The sequence below is a fragment of the Ornithorhynchus anatinus genome, chromosome X5 (genome assembly GCF_004115215.2).
Source record: "Ornithorhynchus anatinus isolate Pmale09 chromosome X5, mOrnAna1.pri.v4, whole genome shotgun sequence".
NCBI classification, from domain to species: Eukaryota; Metazoa; Chordata; class Mammalia; order Monotremata; family Ornithorhynchidae; genus Ornithorhynchus; species Ornithorhynchus anatinus.
The window spans coordinates 1,969,953-1,988,478 of record NC_041753.1 but is presented as its reverse complement, the minus strand read 5'-3'; the positions used below and the strand labels follow the sequence as shown (position 1 = coordinate 1,988,478).

General features: G+C 64.3%; 1 protein-coding gene across 2 annotated transcripts; it reads left to right on the top strand.

Annotated features, from left to right (window-relative positions):
- Window positions 1-834: 834 nt before the first annotated feature.
- On the top strand, window positions 835-17,787 carry CGN (cingulin). 2 transcript variants are annotated; one of them, XM_029055933.1, is made up of 19 exons: window positions 835-919; window positions 2,805-3,744; window positions 3,953-4,022; window positions 4,833-4,919; window positions 5,061-5,200; window positions 5,840-5,981; window positions 6,081-6,293; window positions 9,130-9,278; window positions 9,375-9,507; window positions 9,804-10,001; window positions 13,307-13,564; window positions 14,072-14,242; window positions 15,027-15,188; window positions 15,293-15,382; window positions 15,589-15,672; window positions 15,769-15,887; window positions 16,429-16,537; window positions 16,797-16,960; window positions 17,233-17,787. In XM_029055933.1, exons 2-19 carry the CDS (start codon window positions 2,822-2,824, stop codon window positions 17,369-17,371), a joined length of 3,351 nt encoding a protein of 1,116 aa, XP_028911766.1. In that variant the 5' UTR covers window positions 835-919; window positions 2,805-2,821; the 3' UTR covers window positions 17,372-17,787. The 2 variants fall into 2 exon arrangements, with proteins under 2 accessions (XP_028911766.1, XP_028911765.1); XM_029055932.2 differs by lacking the exon at window positions 835-919 and adding an exon at window positions 1,654-1,950.
- The last annotated feature ends 739 nt before the right edge of the window (window positions 17,788-18,526 follow it).

The window sequence follows — 18,526 nt, the reverse complement described above, 5'->3', positions numbered from 1 at the left end:
CAATAAAGAGAGACAATCCCTGCCCACAACGGGCTGACAGTCTAGAAATGGGGGGACAGCCAAATAAGGAGATGGGCAACGATAGCATCAGTATAAAGAAATAGAACTATGGATATATACCCATCAAAACCAGTAAAGAGGGCTTTAATATAAAATGAATAGAAATCTAGATCTAGGTCATGGGTTCGAATCCCGACTCTGCCACCTGGCAGCTGGGTGACTGTGGGCAAGTCACTTCACTTCTCTGGGCCTCAGTGACCTCATCTGTCAAATGGGGATGAAGACTGGGAGCCGCACGTGGGACCACCTGATGACCCTGGATCTCCCCCAGCGCTTAGAACGGTGCTGGGCACAGAGTCAGCGCTTAACAGATACCAACTTTATTATTATTGTACGTGTTGCGGGGAGGGGGGCGGAGCAGAAGGAGCCAGTGGGGGCGAAGGGGAGCTGAGGAAAAGGGGGGGCTCGGTCTGGGAAGGCCTCCAGGAGGAGGTGAGCCTTCAAAAATCGAAAGGGGGGGAGTGGGGTGAAGGGGGTGGGGGGGGTCCGGCCGAGGGGGAACCCCAGAGCGACTCCCCCAAAATGGCGGCCCAGAAGCCCCCTCAGCCTGCCCCCGGCCCCTTGACGATCGTCCCCCCCGTCACGTGACCCCGCGCTCCCCCGCCCGGGCGCGCGGAGGGGGCGGGGTCGGAGGAGGGGGCGGGGCCGGAGGGGGCGCGCCGACCAATGGGCGCGCGGGGAGGGCGGGGTGTCGGCGGCAGCGGGCCAATAGGGGCGGGGCCGCCCCGTCGGGAGGAGGGGGGCGGGGCCGGGCCCAGGTTGGGGAAGGTGAGGGCGGGGCCGCGCGGGGGGAGTCGCGCGTGCCGCTCGCTCGGGCCGGACCCAAGCCAGGACCGGCCCCCCCCCCCCCGACCTCGCGGTGAGCGACCCCCGCCGGCCCCACGGGACCAGGCGTCGGGGGGGGGGGGAGGGGAAAGGAAGGGGGAGGGGTGTCCCTGAGGGGGGCAGGAGGAAGCAGGTGTCGGGGCACCCGCCCCTCGGGCCGAGGTCCCCTCCCCCGCTGCCCTCCCGCACCTGCCGTGCCTCCCGCCGCGCCCCTCCCCAGTGCCCCCCGACCCGCCGCCCGCCCCGGGAAGGTGGCCCGGGGGTGGGCGGGTGTCGGGGGCCGAGCTGCGGGGAGCCCGGGCCGAAGGTCGGGGGGTCGGAGGGGGTCCCGGTCGGGAAGAGCGCCAGGGCCCCGAGGCGGCCCCCGCCGGGGCGTCTTTGATGTGCCCGCGCAAGTGGGCGGCAATTAGGCGGCCGCCGGGGCCCGCACGCGCCAGCCGGGGCTGGGGGACCCCCCGCATCGCCTCCCCCTTCCTCCTCCCTCCGGGGTGGCCGATGGGGACCGGGGCCGGAGGACAGGGGGCAGGGTTCGAGGGAGGGGCACGGAGCCAGAGAGACAAAGTCTCCTAGTTGGCACCCGGGCACACCCACGCTCACCCGTGGCCGGGTTCCCCGCGCCCTCCGCCCGGCTCTGCCCCCCTCCCCGGGACCCCCGTCTACCGTCGTCCGGTCGGGGCCCCCCCCCCCTCCCCCCTCCCCGTCCTCCCTGCGCCCAAACCAGTCTGGCCAGTCCGCGGCCCGGCCCGCCCGCCCCGTTCCCTCCTGGGTTTTGGCCCCAGCCCGGGCCCTGGGTTTCGGTTTCTCCCCTGGACGGCTGCCCCGACGTTGGCCTCCCCCGGGGGGAAGGGGCCGAGCTGGGAAGCCCCGCACCGACCTACGCGGACCCGCATCCACCCCCGCACCCTCCCCGGCCGAGGGAGTAACCGAGGAGAGGCCGCCACCTGTAACAGGAGCCGGGCCTCCTCCCCCGCACCCTGACCGCCGCTCTCCCCCCTACTCCCTGAAGGGAGGCCGAACCGGACCCCGAGCTGGAGGCCAGAGGCTTTTAGCCTCGCTCCTTCGCAGGTGAGGCCGACTCCAGGCCCGGGACCCGGGGAGGATGCGGGGCAGGCCTTGGGCCCGGGCCCGGGACGGTGCGGGGGTCCGGGGGAGGATGGGAGAGCGCCCCGCGTCCACTGGTCTCCCCTGCCCTTGTCACCCCGGGCCCGGTGTCCACCCTGGGCCTCCCTGGTAACCGAAGGCTGCCTCGGTGGGGCGTGCGATTTGACCTTTGAACCATTGAAGAGCCCCATTGGCTACCTTTCGATCGTGGCCGGTCCCCACCCGCCCCCGGCCGGGTGCCCCGACACCGGGGGAGACCGGGAGGCGGGTGACACAGGTCTGGGTCGGGGGCCGAGAGCGGCAGCTGACATCTGCCGGGCCGGTGGTGTGTCCGCGTGTGTGTGTTTGGGGGTCGGCGGAGGGCGGGAACGACTCCCCCCCCAGAGCCCTGAACCCACCCCCCACCCCAGCGAGAGCTTTGGCCGGCCGCGTCGCTCCCCCCGTCCGGGTCGGTGCCTTGGACGCGGGGGACGGTGGGCTGTTTGTCCACGGTGATCAACACGGTGGGAGGGGTAGCTGGCGAAGGGGCCCCATCGGCGTGTGTGCGTGTAGGTTTCTGCTTCGCTCGCTTTTCGGACTGGGGTTGGCGGGCGGGGGGGGGGGGGCCTTGTCCGCCAAGGTCAGGGGCCGTGAGCGGGGGCGGTCCTGGGTCCACGGGAGCCCGTGAGGCAGCCAAGAAAAGGACCCAGAGAGGGCCCCGGCCCCCCCGACGCGTTCCCGGCCGAGCGGGAGAATGACCCCGACCGGACCTCGTCCCGTGTTGCGGGGGAGGGGGGGGGCTCCGGCCGCTGACCCCCTCTCCTCTCCACCCCCGGCAGGTGCCCCGGCCCGGCCGATGGCAGCCCCCGTGGATCACGGCGTCCAGATCCGCTTCATCACGGAGTCGGAGGCGGCGGGGGGCGGGGGCCGGCGGGGCCCCCGGCGGGGCCCGGTGAAGGACTCGCGGGACAGCTCCTACGGCGTGGCCGTGCGCGTGCAGGGCATCGCCGGGCAGCCCTTCGTCGTCCTCAACAGCGGCCAGGGGGGCGGGGACTCCTTCGGGGTGCAAATCAAGGGGGCCCGGGCCCCCGCCAGCGCCCCGGGTTCCGATTCCGAGCTCCCGGAGAACCCCTACGGGCCGGCCCCAGGCCCCCGGCGCCCGGACGGGGGGCGGCCGGGGGCGGGCCCGGCCCAGGCCCAGGACGCCCCCGCCGTGGTGGACACGGCCCCGCTGTCCTCCGTGGATTCGCTCATCACCAAGTTTGACCGGCGGGGGGGCCCCGGCCGGAGCCGGGCCAGGGGGCGGCGGTCCCGCCCCCTGCCCCCCGAGGAGCGCAAGCGGAGCCAGAGCCTGGACGGCCGCTTGTCCCGCGAGCCGCCCCGCGAGTGGGAGCCGGAGCCCGGCAGCCCCACGCCGCCCGACTCCCAGCTGACCCACAGCACCGGCAGCCTGGGCCGCCGCCACCACCAAGACCCCCTGATCCACGACCCCCTGAGCCCCGCCCGCCGTTCCCGCCAGACCCGGGACTGGGTGGAGCGGAGCTTCGACGCGCCCCGGGACCCGGCCTCGCCGCGGGCCGGACCCCCCGGCTCTCCGCCGGCCGCCGGCCCCCCGCCCGCCTCGCGCCCGCCCCCGCGGGACCCGCCGCGCCTCTCCCCGGCCCTCTCCGTTCAGTTCAAGTCGACCCCCGACCTCCTGCGGGATCAGCGGGAGTCCGCCCCGTCCCCGGGCGGCCTCGACCACATCAGGGCCGCCCTCTATGACCTCCTGCGGGAGAGGTGAGTGGGGCCAGATGGGAGGCAGGGGCGAGGGAGGTCGGGGCGTGATGGGAGGTGGGCCCCGGAGCGTGATGAGAGGTGGGTCTGGCTTCTGCCTCTCCCCCCGCCCCACCTCTCATGCTCCCTCACCCCGGCCTCTGCCGCGGAGGGTCCGGCCATCCCCCTTCCTCCCTCCCTGACCGCTCCTTCCTCACCCTCCTGCCCCCAGGTGCTCTGAGAGCGACTCTTCGGTCGGCAAGAAAGTCAGCCTGGTGCTGGAGCAGGTGCAGGCTCTGGCGGTGAGTGGGAGGGGCCCCAGAGTCAGGGGACCTGGGTTCTAATCCCGGCTCCCTCACTTGTCCGTTGGATGACCGTGGGCAAGTCCCTTCACTTCTCTGGGCCTCACGTTCCTCATCTGGAAAATGGGGATTAATAGTCGTATTTATTGAGCGCTTGCTGTGTGCAGGGCACTGTAACTAAGCATTTGGGAGAGTACAATATAATAATAGTCACATTCCTTGCCCACACCGAGCTGACGGTCTGGGGGGGAAACCTTTAGGGTCCCACTGAGATTTGAGCCCGGATGGCTGGATTCAGAGTCCAGAGTGCAAACCATTACATCACGGGGCCCTTAATTCTGTGAGCCCCATATGGGACATGGTTGGAGTCCACCGTGATTAGTTGTATCTACCCCAATGATTAGTACGTTGCCTGCCATGTCATAAGTGCTTAAAAGATAAGAAGATAAAATAAAATATAGTGGGGGCTGGGAGGGGGAGAGTCCGGTGGTCTGGGGTGGGACCGCCGAAGCCCTCCGAGTCACCCTCCGAGGGGCCATCCTGAACAGAAGCAGCGTGGCTCAGGGGAAAGAGCCCGGGCTTGGGAGTCGGAGGTCATGGGTTCTAATCCCAGCTCCACCGCTTATCAGCTGTGTGACTTTCGGCGAGTCGCTTGACTTCTCTGGGCCTCGGTCTACCTCCTCTGTCAAATGGGGATTAAGACCGTGAGCCCCACATGGGACAACCTGATAACCTTGTACCTCCCCCAGCGCATAGAGTGGTGCTAGGCACATAGTAGGCGCTTAACAAATGCCATCACCGTCATCGCAGGTAGCGGCCCCCCCGGCCCGAGACGAGCTGGAGGCGGCGGCGGCGAGACTGGAAGAGCTGCAACAGAAACTGGACGAGGAAGTGAAGGTGAGAGGGGCGGGAGGGTCTCCCGGGGGCGGGGGTGGGCGGGAGGAACGGGTCGGGGGGGGGGGGGACGACCGGGGCGGGGATGAGGGCGGGCCGGCCGCGCCCCCAGCCCGTGCCCCGTGCGGGTCCCGCCCGGTCCAGAAGCGGCAGAAGCTGGAGGTGCTGCAGGAGCGAACGCAGCCTCGACTGGAGCTGCAGCTGGAGGACAAGGTGCAGGAATGCGCCCACCTGCAGGAGCAGCTGGAGAGGACGAAAGCCGACCTGAAACGCGGCACCCAGGAGTCAGTGGACCCCAGCGGCCGCGGAGCGGGCACCGGATCCCTTCCTTTGTTCGTTCGGTCCTATTTACTGAGCGCTTACCGTGTGCGGAGCACTGTGCTGAGCGCTCGAGAGAGAGAAACGCAGCCATAAACAGGCACTCTCCCTGCCCACAGTGAGCTTCCAGTCTAGAAGGGGAGGCGGGCGTTAATAGAAATGAAGAAATGATAGATACTGATAATGGTATGTGTTACTTACCTCCTGACCCACGAGGAGCTAACAGTCTAGAGGATGAGCAAGTCAGGGCGGCGCAGAAGGAGAAGAGGAAAGGAGGACTTAGTCTGGGAAGGCCTCTTGGAGGAGGTGGGCCTTTAAGGAGCCTTCGAAGGGGGAGAGAGTAATAATGATAATCATAATAATGGTATTTGTTAAGAGCTTACTATGTGCCAGGCACTGTACTAAGCGCCGAGTAAGTGCGTGTTGGATTTATTTCTCGCCCCCCCACCCCCAAACCCTCTCCCCCAGCACTGTCACCCCCCCCCCCCCCCCCAGGCCCTTCCCCACCTTCACCAGGGTCTCGGGAGGCGGGGCGTCCCACCCCGAGGCAGGGGCGAGGCTGACGGCGCCCCCCGCTCCCTCCGCGCCCCTCGGGGGGCCCACAGGCTCCAGGACCTGCAGCTCCACCAGGACCAGGCTGAGCGGCAGCGGCGCCAGACGGAGGAACGGCTCGGGGAGCTGCAGGAGGAGCTGGCCTACCTCCGCAGCCAGGCCGGCCCCTCCGGAGGCAGAGAGGCCCAGAGGAAGGTGGGCGGGCGCGGGGACCCCGGCGGGCGGAGGGGCCTGGGGGGTGGGGGGTGGGCGCAGGGGGGCGGCCTCGGGATCCACGCCCACCCTTGCCCGCAGGAGCTGCTGGAGACGCGGGAGGAGCTGGAGGAGGCGCTGTCCGGGAAGCAGCGGCTGGAGGAGCAACTGAGGCAGCGGGAGCGGGAGCTGACGGCTCTCAAGGGGGCGCTTAAGGAGGAGGTGGCATCCAGAGACCAGGAGGTGGAGCGTGTGCGCCAACAGTGCCAGCTCGACACCGACCAGCTGCGCCGCAGCGTGCAGGACGCCTCCCAGGTGCCGCCCGGGGGAGAGGCGGGGAGGAGAGGGGAGGCCGGGCCTCTCGGACCCGCCCACACCCGCCCCAGAGCCCCGGGTGGGGGAGGCGGAGGGGGGCGGGCTTCCCCCCCACCGACCCATCGGGGCTCTTCACGGGGAGCCGTACCGGGCGCCCGTTGGCGCAGGAACGCTGGATCCCGGCTCCGCCCCAGGCCCCGCTGTGTGATCCCGTGCAAGTCGCTTCACTTCCCTGGGCCTCGGTCTATCTACAGAATGCGGATTCGATCCCCGTTCTCCCTCCCTACTTAGTTCGCGAGCCTCGTCCGGGACCTGATGATCTTGGATCTACCCCGGCGCTTAGTACGGGGCTTGGCGCGGGGGAGGCGCTTAACAAATACCCCAGTTATTACTGGGCACCCATTCAATCGTATATATTTATTGAGCGCTTACTGCGTGCACAGCACTGTACTAAGCACTTGGAAGAGTACACTGTAACATCAGACGCATCTCCTGCCCCCGAACAGCTCACGGTCTAGAGGGGCAGAGCGCCGTGCTTGGCACCTGCTGGGGGCAGAGTATGTACTGGACACCCGCCAGAGGTGGAATGTTGTATTGGGTGTCTGCCAAAGGGCAGGGCGCTGTACTCGGTACCTGCTGGGGACGGAGCACCGTACTGGGCACCCTTCCGGGAGTGGAATGTTTTACTGGACGCCTGCCCGGAGTGGAGCATTCGACCGGGAACCCGCCGGGGGTGGAGCATTCATTCATTCAGTCGTATTTATTGAGCGCTTACTGTGTGCAGAGCACTGTACCGTGCACCCACCGGGAGCAGAACACTGTACTCAGCGTCCTCCGGGAGGGGAATTCCGTGCTTGGGAGAGAAGATGGGATTCAAAGTCCCGGGCCCCGGAGTCCGAGAACTTCCAGTCTCGGAGCGGGTGGGGGAAACGTCCCCGAGCGAAGGGCCCCTGGAGCACTTATAACCACGTAATGATAATCATTACGATACTGGTTAAGTACTTACTATGTGCCAAGCACTGTTCTAAACACACGGGTCGATACAGGTTGATCAGATGGGACACGGTTCCTGTCCCACATGGGGCTCACATTCCTATCCTCATTTTTAGCAGATGAGGTAACTGAGGCCCAGAGAAGTGAAGTGTCTTGCCCAGGGTCACACAGAGGTGTGGCGGAGCCAGGATTAGAACCCAGATCCTTCTGACTCCCAGGCCTGGGCTCTATCCACTAAGCCACGCTGCTTCTCCATATCCTAGTGGAAAGAGTAGAGGCGTGGGTTTTGATCCCAGCTCCATCAGGTGCCCTCTGTGTGACCTTGGGCAAGTCACTTCCCTTCCTCTGTGCCTCAGCGGCCTCATCTGTAAAATGGGGATTCAATACCTGCTCTCCTTCCTACGTAGGATTTTCTAACCTGATTATCTTGCGTCTTCCCCGGCGCTCAGAACAGTCCTTGACACATAGCGCTTCACAAATTCCACTATCATCGTCATTATTATTATTATCATTATTAGAAACCCTCCCGTACCAACCTTCTTCTCCCCACTTCCTCCTGCCTGCAATTTCTTTCAAGTGTCCATCTCCAACACCAGGCCGGAAGCTCCTTGGGGGCGGGGATCATGTCAACTGATTCTCTTGTCCTCTTCCAAGCATTCAGTACAGAGCGCTGCACACAGTAGGTGCTCAATTAGTACTATTCATCGATCGATCAGTAAGTACGACGTTAGACTGATCGGGTGTCGATAAATGCGACTGCTGGATACTCCTGGACCATTAATTAATAATTTACTATCAATGGGTCGATGTGAGACACATTTATTGAGCACTCGTGTGCAGAGCACTGTAGTAAGCGCTTGGGAGAGTACAGTACAACAGTAAACAGACACATTCCCCGCTTGCAATGAGCTTACGGTCTGGAGGGGGAGACAGAGATTAATAGAAATAAATCAATGACAGATATATGAACGTAAGTGCCGCGCTAATGACGGATTGACGGTGTCCTTCGGGCGGCCAAGGCGTCGGTCAGCAGCTACTATTGACGGATTGATCGAGGTGTCCGTCAGTCGATGATAATAATATTGGTATTTGTTAAGCGCTTACTAATGTGCAGAGCACTGTTCTAAGCGCTGGGGTAGATACAGGGTAATCAGGTTGTCCCACGTGAGGCTCTGCTCTCCCACGTGAGACCTCAACCGATCTGCCAACTGCAGAGAAGCAGCGTGGCTCAGTGGAAAGAGCCCGGGCTTGGGAGTCAGAGGTTATGGGTTCGAATCCCAACTCTGCCACTTGTCAGCTTTGTGACTTTGGGCAAGTACTTCACTTCTCTGAGCCTCAGTGACCTCATCTGTAAAATGGGGATGAAGACTGTGAGCCCCACGTGGGACAACCTGATCACCTTGTATCCCCCCAGCGCTTGGAACAGTGCTTTGCACATAGGAAGCGCTTAACAAATACCAAAATTTATTTATTTATTTTTACCCCAGTGCTTAGAACAGTGCTTGGCACATAGCGCTTAACAAATACCAGGATTATTATTATTGTCGTCCTCCCCACTATCTCCTCAGCACTTTAGCATTCGCAACAGATCATTCTCCCCATCTTCAAAGTCCCATCGAAATACCCTCTCCTCCAGGTAGCCTTCCCCGCCACTTGCCTGCCGTGTGACCCTGGGCCAGTCACTTCTCTGTGCCTCAGTTCCCTCATCTGTCAAAGGGCGATCGAGACCGTGAGCCCCGCATGGGACAGGGACCGCGTCCAACTCGCTCTGCTCGTATCCTCCCCAGAGTTTAGTACAGTGCCTGGCACGTAGTAAGCGCTTAACAAATCCCACCACGCTCAGGAACGGGCGACCCTGGAGGCCGAGCGTCAGAAGGTGTCGGTGCTGGTGCGTGAGCTTCAGCGCGAGCTGGAGGAGAGCGCCGAGGAGAACGGACACTGGCAGGGCCTCTTCCAGAAGAACAAGGAGGAACTAAAGGCCGCCAAGCAGGAGTGAGTGTCCATCCGCCCGGTCGGCGGGCCGGTCTTCCCTCGGGGGGGCCGCGGGGGTGGGCCGGGGGAGCTGAGCCCCGCCCGGCCCCCCCGCAGGCTGCTGCAGCTGAAGCTGGAGAAGGAAGAGCTGGAGGAGGAGATGCGAGAGCGGCTGCAGGCGGCGCAGAGGGAGGCCGACCAGGTCCGTGCCGGCGCCCAGGACGCCTGGCAGGCCGAGGGGCTCAGGAAGGTGCGCGGACCGGCAGAGAGGGTCTGGGGCCGAGGGACAGGGCCGGAGGGGCCGGGGACACGGTGCGGGGGGTCATGAGCGCAGCGACTGGGGCGGGTCATGGCGAGAGGGTCACCGGGTGGGAGGGTTGAGGTGAGATGGGGGGGTGACTCAGCCAGAGGGTCCGGGGTCAGGGTGGGGGTCTCGACCAGAACGTCTGGATTGGGCGGGGGTCAGAGGGAGAGGAGATGGACACCGGTGGGGGGCGGTCTCCGCCAGAGGGTCCGGGCCCTGGGTGACCCCTCTGTATGTGCCAGGCGCGGGAAGAGGCGGAGGCGATGGTCAGCCAGCGTCAGGCGGTGGTGGAGGCGACGCTGCGGGAGACGCAGGAGGAGAACGACGACTTCCGCCGCCGAATCCTGGGCCTCGAGCAGCAGCTCAAGGAGGCCCGGGGCCTGGCCGACGGCGGGGAGGCCGTGGAGGCCCGGCTCAGGGACAGAGTCCAGCGGCTCGAGGTCAGTGCCGGCCCCCCGCCGGTCAGGCCCCCTGTCAGTCCATCATACTGACGGGGCACCTCCGGGGGCAGGGTACCTTAGCCTTAGCAGACGGCCCCTCAAGGGGCTGACAATCTACCGATCGCTATGATTTACTGAGCACCTCCTTTAAAAAAAAAAAATGGTACCTGCTAAGCGTTTGCTGTGTGCCAGGCACTGTACTAAGCACTGGGGTAGATACAAGGTATTCAGGTTGGACGCAGTCCAGATCCCACATGGGGCTCCCAGTCTGAGTCGGAGGGAGAAGAGAAGCAGTACGGTGTAATGGATGGAGTCCGGGCCTGGGAATCAGAAGGTCATGGGTTCTAATCTCGACTCCTCCACTTGTCTGCTGTGTGACCTTGGGCAAGTCTCTCTACTTCTCTGGGCCTCAGTTCCCTCATCCGTAAAATGGGGATGGAGACTGCGAGCCCCACCTGGGACGGGGACCGGGTCCAACCCAAGTTGCTTGTATCCACCCCAGTGCTTAATATCAGTGCCTGGCACATAGTAAGCACTTAACAAATACCGTCGTTATTATTGTTGCTATTATTATTAGGTCCCCATTTTGCAGATGAGGTCAGTGAGGCAGAGAAGTGAAGTGACTCGCCCAAGGTCACAGCAGAGAAGTGGTAGAGCTGGGATTAGAACTCAGGTCCTTCTGACTCCCAGGCCTGAGCTCTATCCACCAGGCCATGCTACTGGGGGCAGAGCACTGACCCGGGCACCTGAGAGGACGCAATATCATCAGCCTTCTTATTATGGAATTTGTTAAGCGTTCACTATGAGTCAAGCACTGTCCTAAGCGCTGGGGTAGGTGGAAGTGAATCGGGTCAGATCCAGTCCCTGCACTAAGTAGGAGGGAGAACAGGTTTTGAATCCCCGTTTTACAGCTGAGGAAACCGAGGCCCAGTGAAGTGACTCACCCAGAGTCACGCAGCAAGCAATGGGCAGAGCCGGGATTAGAACCCAGGTCCTCTGCCTCCCAGGCCCGGGCTCTCTCCACTAGGCCACCCTGCTTCTCGAGGAGCTCCCGATCTGTCGGTCAGTCAGTCGATAGTATTTATCGCACGGCTACGGAGAGCAGAGCACTGTGCTGAGTCCTCGCCAGGGGACGAAAGTGTTAGCGGGCCCGATCCCCTCCCTCGAGGAGTCAACGGTCTTCCGGGGGGAGAAGGATGCTAAAATTCCAGGTAGAAGGAAGAAATAAGTCCAAGCGTCGGTAATAGAACCACATAGATGGTGGGAGGTACGTACGTCGCTGCTGCAGGGGGTTGGCGGTAAGTGCTCGGGCCACCGGGGAGGACCGGAGTGATAGGTGAAGGGTGATAAAGAGGGGAGAGGAGAGATTAATCGGGGAAGGCTCCCTGGAGGAGGCGGGACCCCCGAGAGGCTCTGAAGATGGGGAGGGCGGCGGTCTGCCGGGCCCGAAGAGGGAAGGCGTTCAAGGCAGGAGGGAGGATGCGGGCCGGCGGTCGGCGGCGGGAGAGACGAGATGGAGGCGCGGGGAGTAGGTTGGCTTGGGCCAAGGTGAAGGGTGCGAGCTGGGGAGAGGTGGGGGCGGACAGCGGATGGAGCGGCGTAAAGCCGGCGATCGGACGTCAGACCAGTGCCGGACGTCAGAGAGGCGCGAGTAGGCAGACGGGAGGGTTTTGAGGTGAGCGGAACAAGGCAGCAGGGGGAAAGTGTGGACCGGAGGCCTGGAGGTCAGCGAGCAGGTCAGCTGCCCCGCGCCCTTCCGCCTCCATCCTCCTGCGTCGGCCCAGGGCCGAAGCCCCGCCATTCCCCGTCCTCCGGGGTCCCCGCCTCCTCTCCTCCAACTTCGCCCCGGGCAGCAAATGGGAGCCAATCCCCCGGAGGGAGTGCTGACGCTCTTCGGCTGCGTGGAAGGGAAGCGGGGAAGCAGAGTGGCCTAGTGGATAGATCCCGGGCCTGGGAGTCAGAAGGACCTGGGTTCTAATCCCGGCTTCGCCACTTGACTGCTGGGTGACATCGGGAAAGTCACTTCACTTTTCTGGGCCTCAGTTCCCTCATCCGTAAAACGGGCATTAAGACCGTGAGCCCCACGTGGGACAAGGACTGTGACCAACCTGGCTAGCTGGTATCTACCCCAGCGCTTGATGATGATGACGATGGTATTTGTTAAGCGCTTACTGTGAGCCAAGCACCGTTCCAAGCGCTGGTGTAGATATGGGGTCGTCGGGTTGTCCCACGTGGGGCTCCCAGTTTTAATCCCCCTTTTACAGACGAGGTAACTGAGGCACAGAGGAGTGAAGTGGCTCGCCCAAGGCCCCACAGCAGACGGGTGGCGGAGCCGGGATTAGGACCCACGCCGTCTGACTCCCAAGCCCGTGTTCTTTCCACTAAGCCACGCTGCTTCTCTTAGTACAGTGCCTGGCACGTAGTAGGTGCTTGACAGATATCACCGTTATTATTATTATCATCCGGTCCAGCACCCTGCCTCCAGAAGGATGGGGGGGACTCACCCCCACCGGGGAAGTTGGGGCTCTGCACCTTCCCACTGTCCCCCACCCTGGCGGTCAGCCCGTCCTCCTGTCTGACCACACTCCCTCCTGCTGCATTTCACGCCCGTCCCCTCTCGCCTGGGCGGGGGCTTCACCTCCCCCACCCCCCACCCCGCACGTACCCCCAGAGACCCAGAGGGCAGAGATTCAGGCCCCTCCCCGTCCCTCCCACCCTCCTCAGCCTTCTCTGCCCCTCTTTTTCCTTCTCCTTCTCTTCCTGCCTTGCTGTCTCCACCTATCCCTCTTCCTGTCTCTGTTTCTGGCAGCCTCCACGTCTCTGTGCGTGTCTCTGGCCGTGTCTCTCTGTCTCTGTATAGCCGAGTGCCTCTGCATGTCTCTCTGCGTGTCCGAGGGCCTGGGCGTGTCCGACCGTCTGTCCGAGTATCTCACTCTCTCTCTATCGCTCTGCGTCTCTGTGTATCTCTGCGCGTGTCCCTCTGGGGGTCCGGTCACCTCTCCGCCTGTCTCTCCGTGTGTCTGAGCGTCTCCCTGAGCGTCTCTCTGTGCGCCTGAGTGGGCCCCCTTGTCTCTGCGGCACCCGTGTCTCTTTGTGCGTGCCTCTGTGGTGCTCGTGTCTAATCGTAATAATAACGACAGTATCGGTTAAGCGCTTACTATGTGCCAGGCACGCTACCGTGCGTCTCTGTGGGTCCACCGGCTTCCCCCCGGCCCCCCGGCCCCCCGCCGCCAGCTCTGCGTCACCCCCGTGTCCCCCCTCCTCTGTCGCGTCCCCTCCCCGTCCCCCCGGTCCCCCCCGTGCAGGCGGAGCGGCAGCGGCTGCAGGAGGAGCTGCGGGAGGCTCAGGAGGCGGAGGCGGCGCTGTCGGGGGCGAAGCGGGCGCTGGAGGGCCGCCTGGAGGAGGCGCAGCGGGGGCAGGCGCGGCTGGGACAGGAGCAGCAGGCGCTGAACCGGGCGCTGCAGGACGAGGGACGCCAGCGCGAGGCCCTGAGCCGCGCCAACGCCCAGCTGGAGGAGCAGAAGCGCCTGCTCGACCGCACCGTCGACAGGCTCAACAAGGAGGTGAGGGGGTGGGGGGCGGGGGGCCCGGGGACCCTGGGAAGGTGGGCCGGGGGGGTCCTGGGAGCAGAAGTAGGGGATAGCGCCCGGGCCTGCGAGTCGGAAGGTCGTGGCTTCTCTGCTGCGGGACCTTGGGCAAGCCGCTTCACTTCTCTGGGCCTCAGGTCCCTCATCTGGAAAACGGGGATTGAGACTGGGAGCCCCGTGGGGGACGGGGACTGGGTTCCAACTCGATTTGCTCGTCTCCGCCCCGGCACTTAGTACAGTGCCTGGAACGTAGTAAGCACTTAACAGATACCACAATTATTAGTAGTAATAATTATTATTAGAAGGAAGGGCCGGAGCTCGGGCAGGGCGCTGGGGGTGGAGGGAGGGACCGGGAGCCGAGGCCGGAGTCGGATGGAGGGCAGTGGGGGGGGGTCAGGCTGAGGCTCGGGCAGGGGAGAGTAGCGGAGGAGTGACCGTGTCCCAGCGGCCCAGCCATCTGACCGTCCGTCCGTCCGTGGGCAGCTGTCCCGGCTTGGGGAGGAGTCCGAGCAGGCGCTGCAGCAGCTGCAGACGCAGCTGGAGGCCTACAAGGACAAGGCCCGGCGCGAGGTGGCCGAGGCCCGCAGGGAGGCCAAGGAGCGGGCTAGCCAGGCCGAGACCGCCGCCGGGGGCCTGGGGCAGCTGCAGGACGAGGTGAGGGCGCCCCGCCGGGGGACCGGGCCGGGGGGGGGGGGTGCCCGGGATGGGGGAGGGGGAGCGTGGGGAAGTTACCCCTGCCTCCACCCTCCACTTCCCCTTTTCCTGGTCTCCGCTGGTCCTCGTCTCCATCCGCTTTGTCCCCTCCCTCCCCTCCACCTCCACCTCCTCCGCTTCATCTCCGTATCCTCTTCCCTCGCCACCTCTGTCTCCCTCACCTCCATCCTCTCCTCTTCCGTCTCCACCTCTACCTCCTCCACCTCCATCTCAACCTCAGTCTCCCCCACTTCGGTCTCCACCTCCATCTCCTCCACTTGATGATGAATACGATGGTATTCCGTAAGCGCTTTCTATGTGCCAGGCACGGGACTAAGCCCCGGGGTGGATACCAGCAAATCTAGTTGGACACAGCCCCCGTCCCACGCGGGGCTCACGGCCTCAATCCCCATTTTGCAGATGAGGGAACTGAGGCCCAGAGAAATGAAGTGACTTGCCCAGGGTCACACAAGAGATGAGTGGTGGAGCCGGGATCGGAACCCATGACCGTCTGAATCCCAGACCCAGGCTCTAGCCACTAAGCCATGCTGCTTCTCACAAAGCAACTCAACCTCCGCTTCCTCCACTTCCATCTCCGCCTCCATCTCCTCCTCCTCACCCCTTCTCCGTCTTCCCTTTCTCCCCTTCCCCCGTCTCCTCTTCCCTCCTTCCCCTGGGCTTCGGGGTCCCCCGGATCGGGGGGTGACGGCGTCCCCCTTTACCCCCGCCGGGCCCCGGCCCCCAGAGCCAGCGGCTGCGGCAGAGCCTCCAGGCCGTGCAGGCGGAGCGGGAGTCTCTGCTTCTGGACAAGGAGCTGCTGAGCCAGCAGCTGAAGGGCCTGGAGCAGGACGCGGAGGCCAGGCGCCGGACCCAGGACGACAGGGCCCGACAGCTCAAGGCGCTCGAGGTGGCTGCGGGTGGACGGACTGGACGGGAGGGAGGGAGGGAGGGCCGGGGGCAGGTTGAGCGGGGCGGCACCGCGTGACCCCCGGCTTCTCCCCCGCTCCCCAGGACAAAGTGTCCCGCCTGGAGGCGGAACTGGATGAGGAGAGGAACACCGTGGAGCTGCTGACGGACCGTGTTAGCCGCAGCCGGGACCAGGTCCTTTCTCCCCTCCTCCCCACTTCCCCTCCCCTCCCGCCCACCACTCCTCCCCTCCACCGCCTTCTGCTCGGGGCCCACTGGGCCTGACCCTGAGGGACAGGGGCGGGCAGCGGGCTGTGAAGCCGACCCCACCCGGTCCTCCTGGGCTGAGGGATGGGGTCCCGCCCGTGTCCCTGGTGACCACCCGCCCACCCCGTCCCCAGGTGGACCAGCTGAGGGCCGAGCTGCTACAGGAGCGGAGCAACCGCCAGGACCTGGAGTGCGACAAGATCTCCATGGAGCGACAGGTCGGTTTGGGGGACGGGGTGGGCCTGGGGTGGGGGTGGGGCATGGGCAGAGCCCAGCCGCTCACCCCGGCTCCCCTCCTCCCCGACTGCGGACAGAACAAGGACCTGAAGAGCCGCCTGGCCAGCTCAGAGGGCCTGCAGAAGCCCAGCGCTGGCCTCTCCCAGCTGGAGGCCCAGATTCAGCAGCTGCAGGAGCGGCTGCAGGCCGAGGAGAGGTGACCATCCCCACCCCAACCCTCACCCCCTCCCAAACCCGGCGGGAGGACGCCTCCCCCCGCCGTGACCCCGGCCCCGTCCCGCCATGGAAATTGGCCTCGGCTGGGAAGACCACCCTCCCCTTGTTCTCACCTTTCCTTTTGCCTTCTCCTTCCACCTTCCTCCTCCTTTATTCCGCTCTCCCTTCTTTCCTTCCTCTCTCTCCCTCCCTGACTCTTCCCCTTTCCTCCCCTCCTTTCTCATCTCAAACCCCCACCATCCCTTCCTCCTTTCCTTCCATCGCTTCTCCCCATCCATCCATCCATCCATCCATCCATCCATCCATCCATCCATCCATCCATCCATCCATCATCCCACCCTCCCTCTCTTCTCCCACCATCCATCCCTCCTTTGTCCCCCTCCATCTATCCATCCATCCATCTCCTTCCTCCCCCACCATCCATCCATCCTTCAATCCCTCCCTTCTCCTCCATCCCTCTCTCCCTCCCCCTTCTCCCCTCCCATCCCTCCCACCTCCATCCCTCCCTCCGCCGCCCCCAGGGAGAAGCTGACCTTGCAGTCATCCACGCGGAAGCTGGAACGGCGGGTCAAGGAGTTGACCATCCAGATCGAGGACGAGCGGCAGCATATCCATGACCAGAAGGACCAGGTACGTGTGTGTGTGTATGTGTGAGTGAGAGAGAGCTGGGGGGGACGGCGAGGGGCTGGCGGGGGAGGGAGGTGATGCCCAGAGGGCGGGAGAATAAACCCACAGCAGAGGCCTTCCCTGACCCTCATTCCCTCTCTCCTCAGGAAACATGTCTCCTAATTCTGTTGCATTGCGCCCTCCCAAGCCCTTAGTACAGTGTCGTGCTCACAGTTAGCTCTCGCTAAATACGGTCGATTGATTGATACGTTGTCCCCGGCAGCTGAGCCTGCGGGTGAAAGCGTTGAAGCGGCAGGTGGACGAGGCGGAGGAGGAGATCGAGCGCCTGGATGGCCTGAGGAAGAAGGCGCAGCGAGAGGTGGAGGAGCAACACGAGGTCAACGAGCAGCTGCAGGCCCGGATCAAGACCCTGGAGAAGGAAGCCTGGTGCGTGGGTCTCCCGCTAACCCTGGGCGGGCCTGGGGGTGGACACTAGCTTGCTCCCCTCCCTGGCCTCGGGGTGCTTCGGTTTTCGCGGTGGACGGAGGCGGGGGGTCAGCGACTCTGCCCCCAGGCTGGTAAACCGGCGTCCTTATCTGCAGGGCTGGCTTAAGGACAGGGATGCAAGTCTTGGAAGGACTTTCTGTCCCTCAGTCCGGTTTCAGTCAGAGGTGAAGGGGTGGTGTCCTCTCTGCCTGAGCCCCTCCCCTCTCCCCAAGGCGAAAGTCGGCCCTCGCGACAACCGAATCCTCCCTCAAACGCGACTTGCTGAGCTCAGACGAGGAGTTCGACAACTACGACCCATCGTCCATCGCTTCCCTGCTGACCGAGAGCAACCTCCAGACCAGCTCCTGTTAGCCGGCGGACCCCTCCTCCGGCCTGGAGGGGAAGGGGTCGGGGGAGCACCGCAGCCCCCCTCCCCCCCCCGACCTCACCCAGTGTGGAGATGGGGGACGAACCCCTCTCTGCCTGACCATCTCTGGGGGGGGGGTGTCTCTGTCTTTCTGCCTCTGGATGTGTCTGTCCCTGTAGTGGATCCAAAGACATCCCATCCCTGCGGGCCCACCTCAGCCGTGGGAAGGGGTGGGGCCCCCCATTTCCCTAATCAGAGCTCGACTCCCAAACCTTCTACCTCCTCTCCAAGCCCCCCACAAAGTGCCTTAGCCCCAGGGGGTCAAGGCCCTCCCCCTTCCCTCCCAATGACTTGTAACACTGTGATTTTTCTACCTCCGCCTCTCATTTTAAATTAAAATAAAAACCCCTCTCTCTGCTAAGCTCGCGCCCTTCCTCTTCAGGGCCCCCGCCCCCAGTCGACGGCGTTTACTGAGCGCTTACTGCGGGCAGAGCTCTGTACCAAGCGCCGGGGAGAGTACGCCACACCAGAGTCGGAAGACACGTTCCCTGCCCACAAGGAGTCCGAAGGGGGAAGACAGACATCGGAACGAGTTAGGGATACGCTGTGGGGCTTAGGGCGGGGATGAATAAAGGGCGCAGATCCAAAGGGAAGGATCACGCGGAAGGGCCCCTTTGCCAGATGCCCAGGTGGCTTCGCCCTGGGGGGTGGATGGATTTAGGAGAGGGGGTTTCAGGTTTCCAGTCCGTCCCCGCTCCCCCCACCCGTGCCCTCTCGGCAGCACGGCCCTAGCATCCGGTGCCGTCCAGTCAGAAGTCTGGAAGGAACTGGGGCAAGGCGTGCCGTCTCCCCGCTAATGAGGCCGCGGGAGCCGGGCAGAACTGGTTTTGCCACTCCGGTCGGAGGGGTGGGTTGGGTGTGCGTCGCCGTCGAGGGGTGGGGGCGGGCCGGGCTCCAGCTCTGGGGGATGGGGAGGATGCAGGGGGTCCGTTCGGGACTGGCGCCGGACCCCGGAGGAGGCCGGGATGGGGGAGGACCGCCTAGCTGCGACGCACGGCCACGCGTCGTCTCTATCTATTCCAAGCGCTTAGCGCAGCGCTCTGCACATAGTAAGCGCTCGATAAATCCGAGTGAATGAATGCACCCTGGCCAGGTCAGGG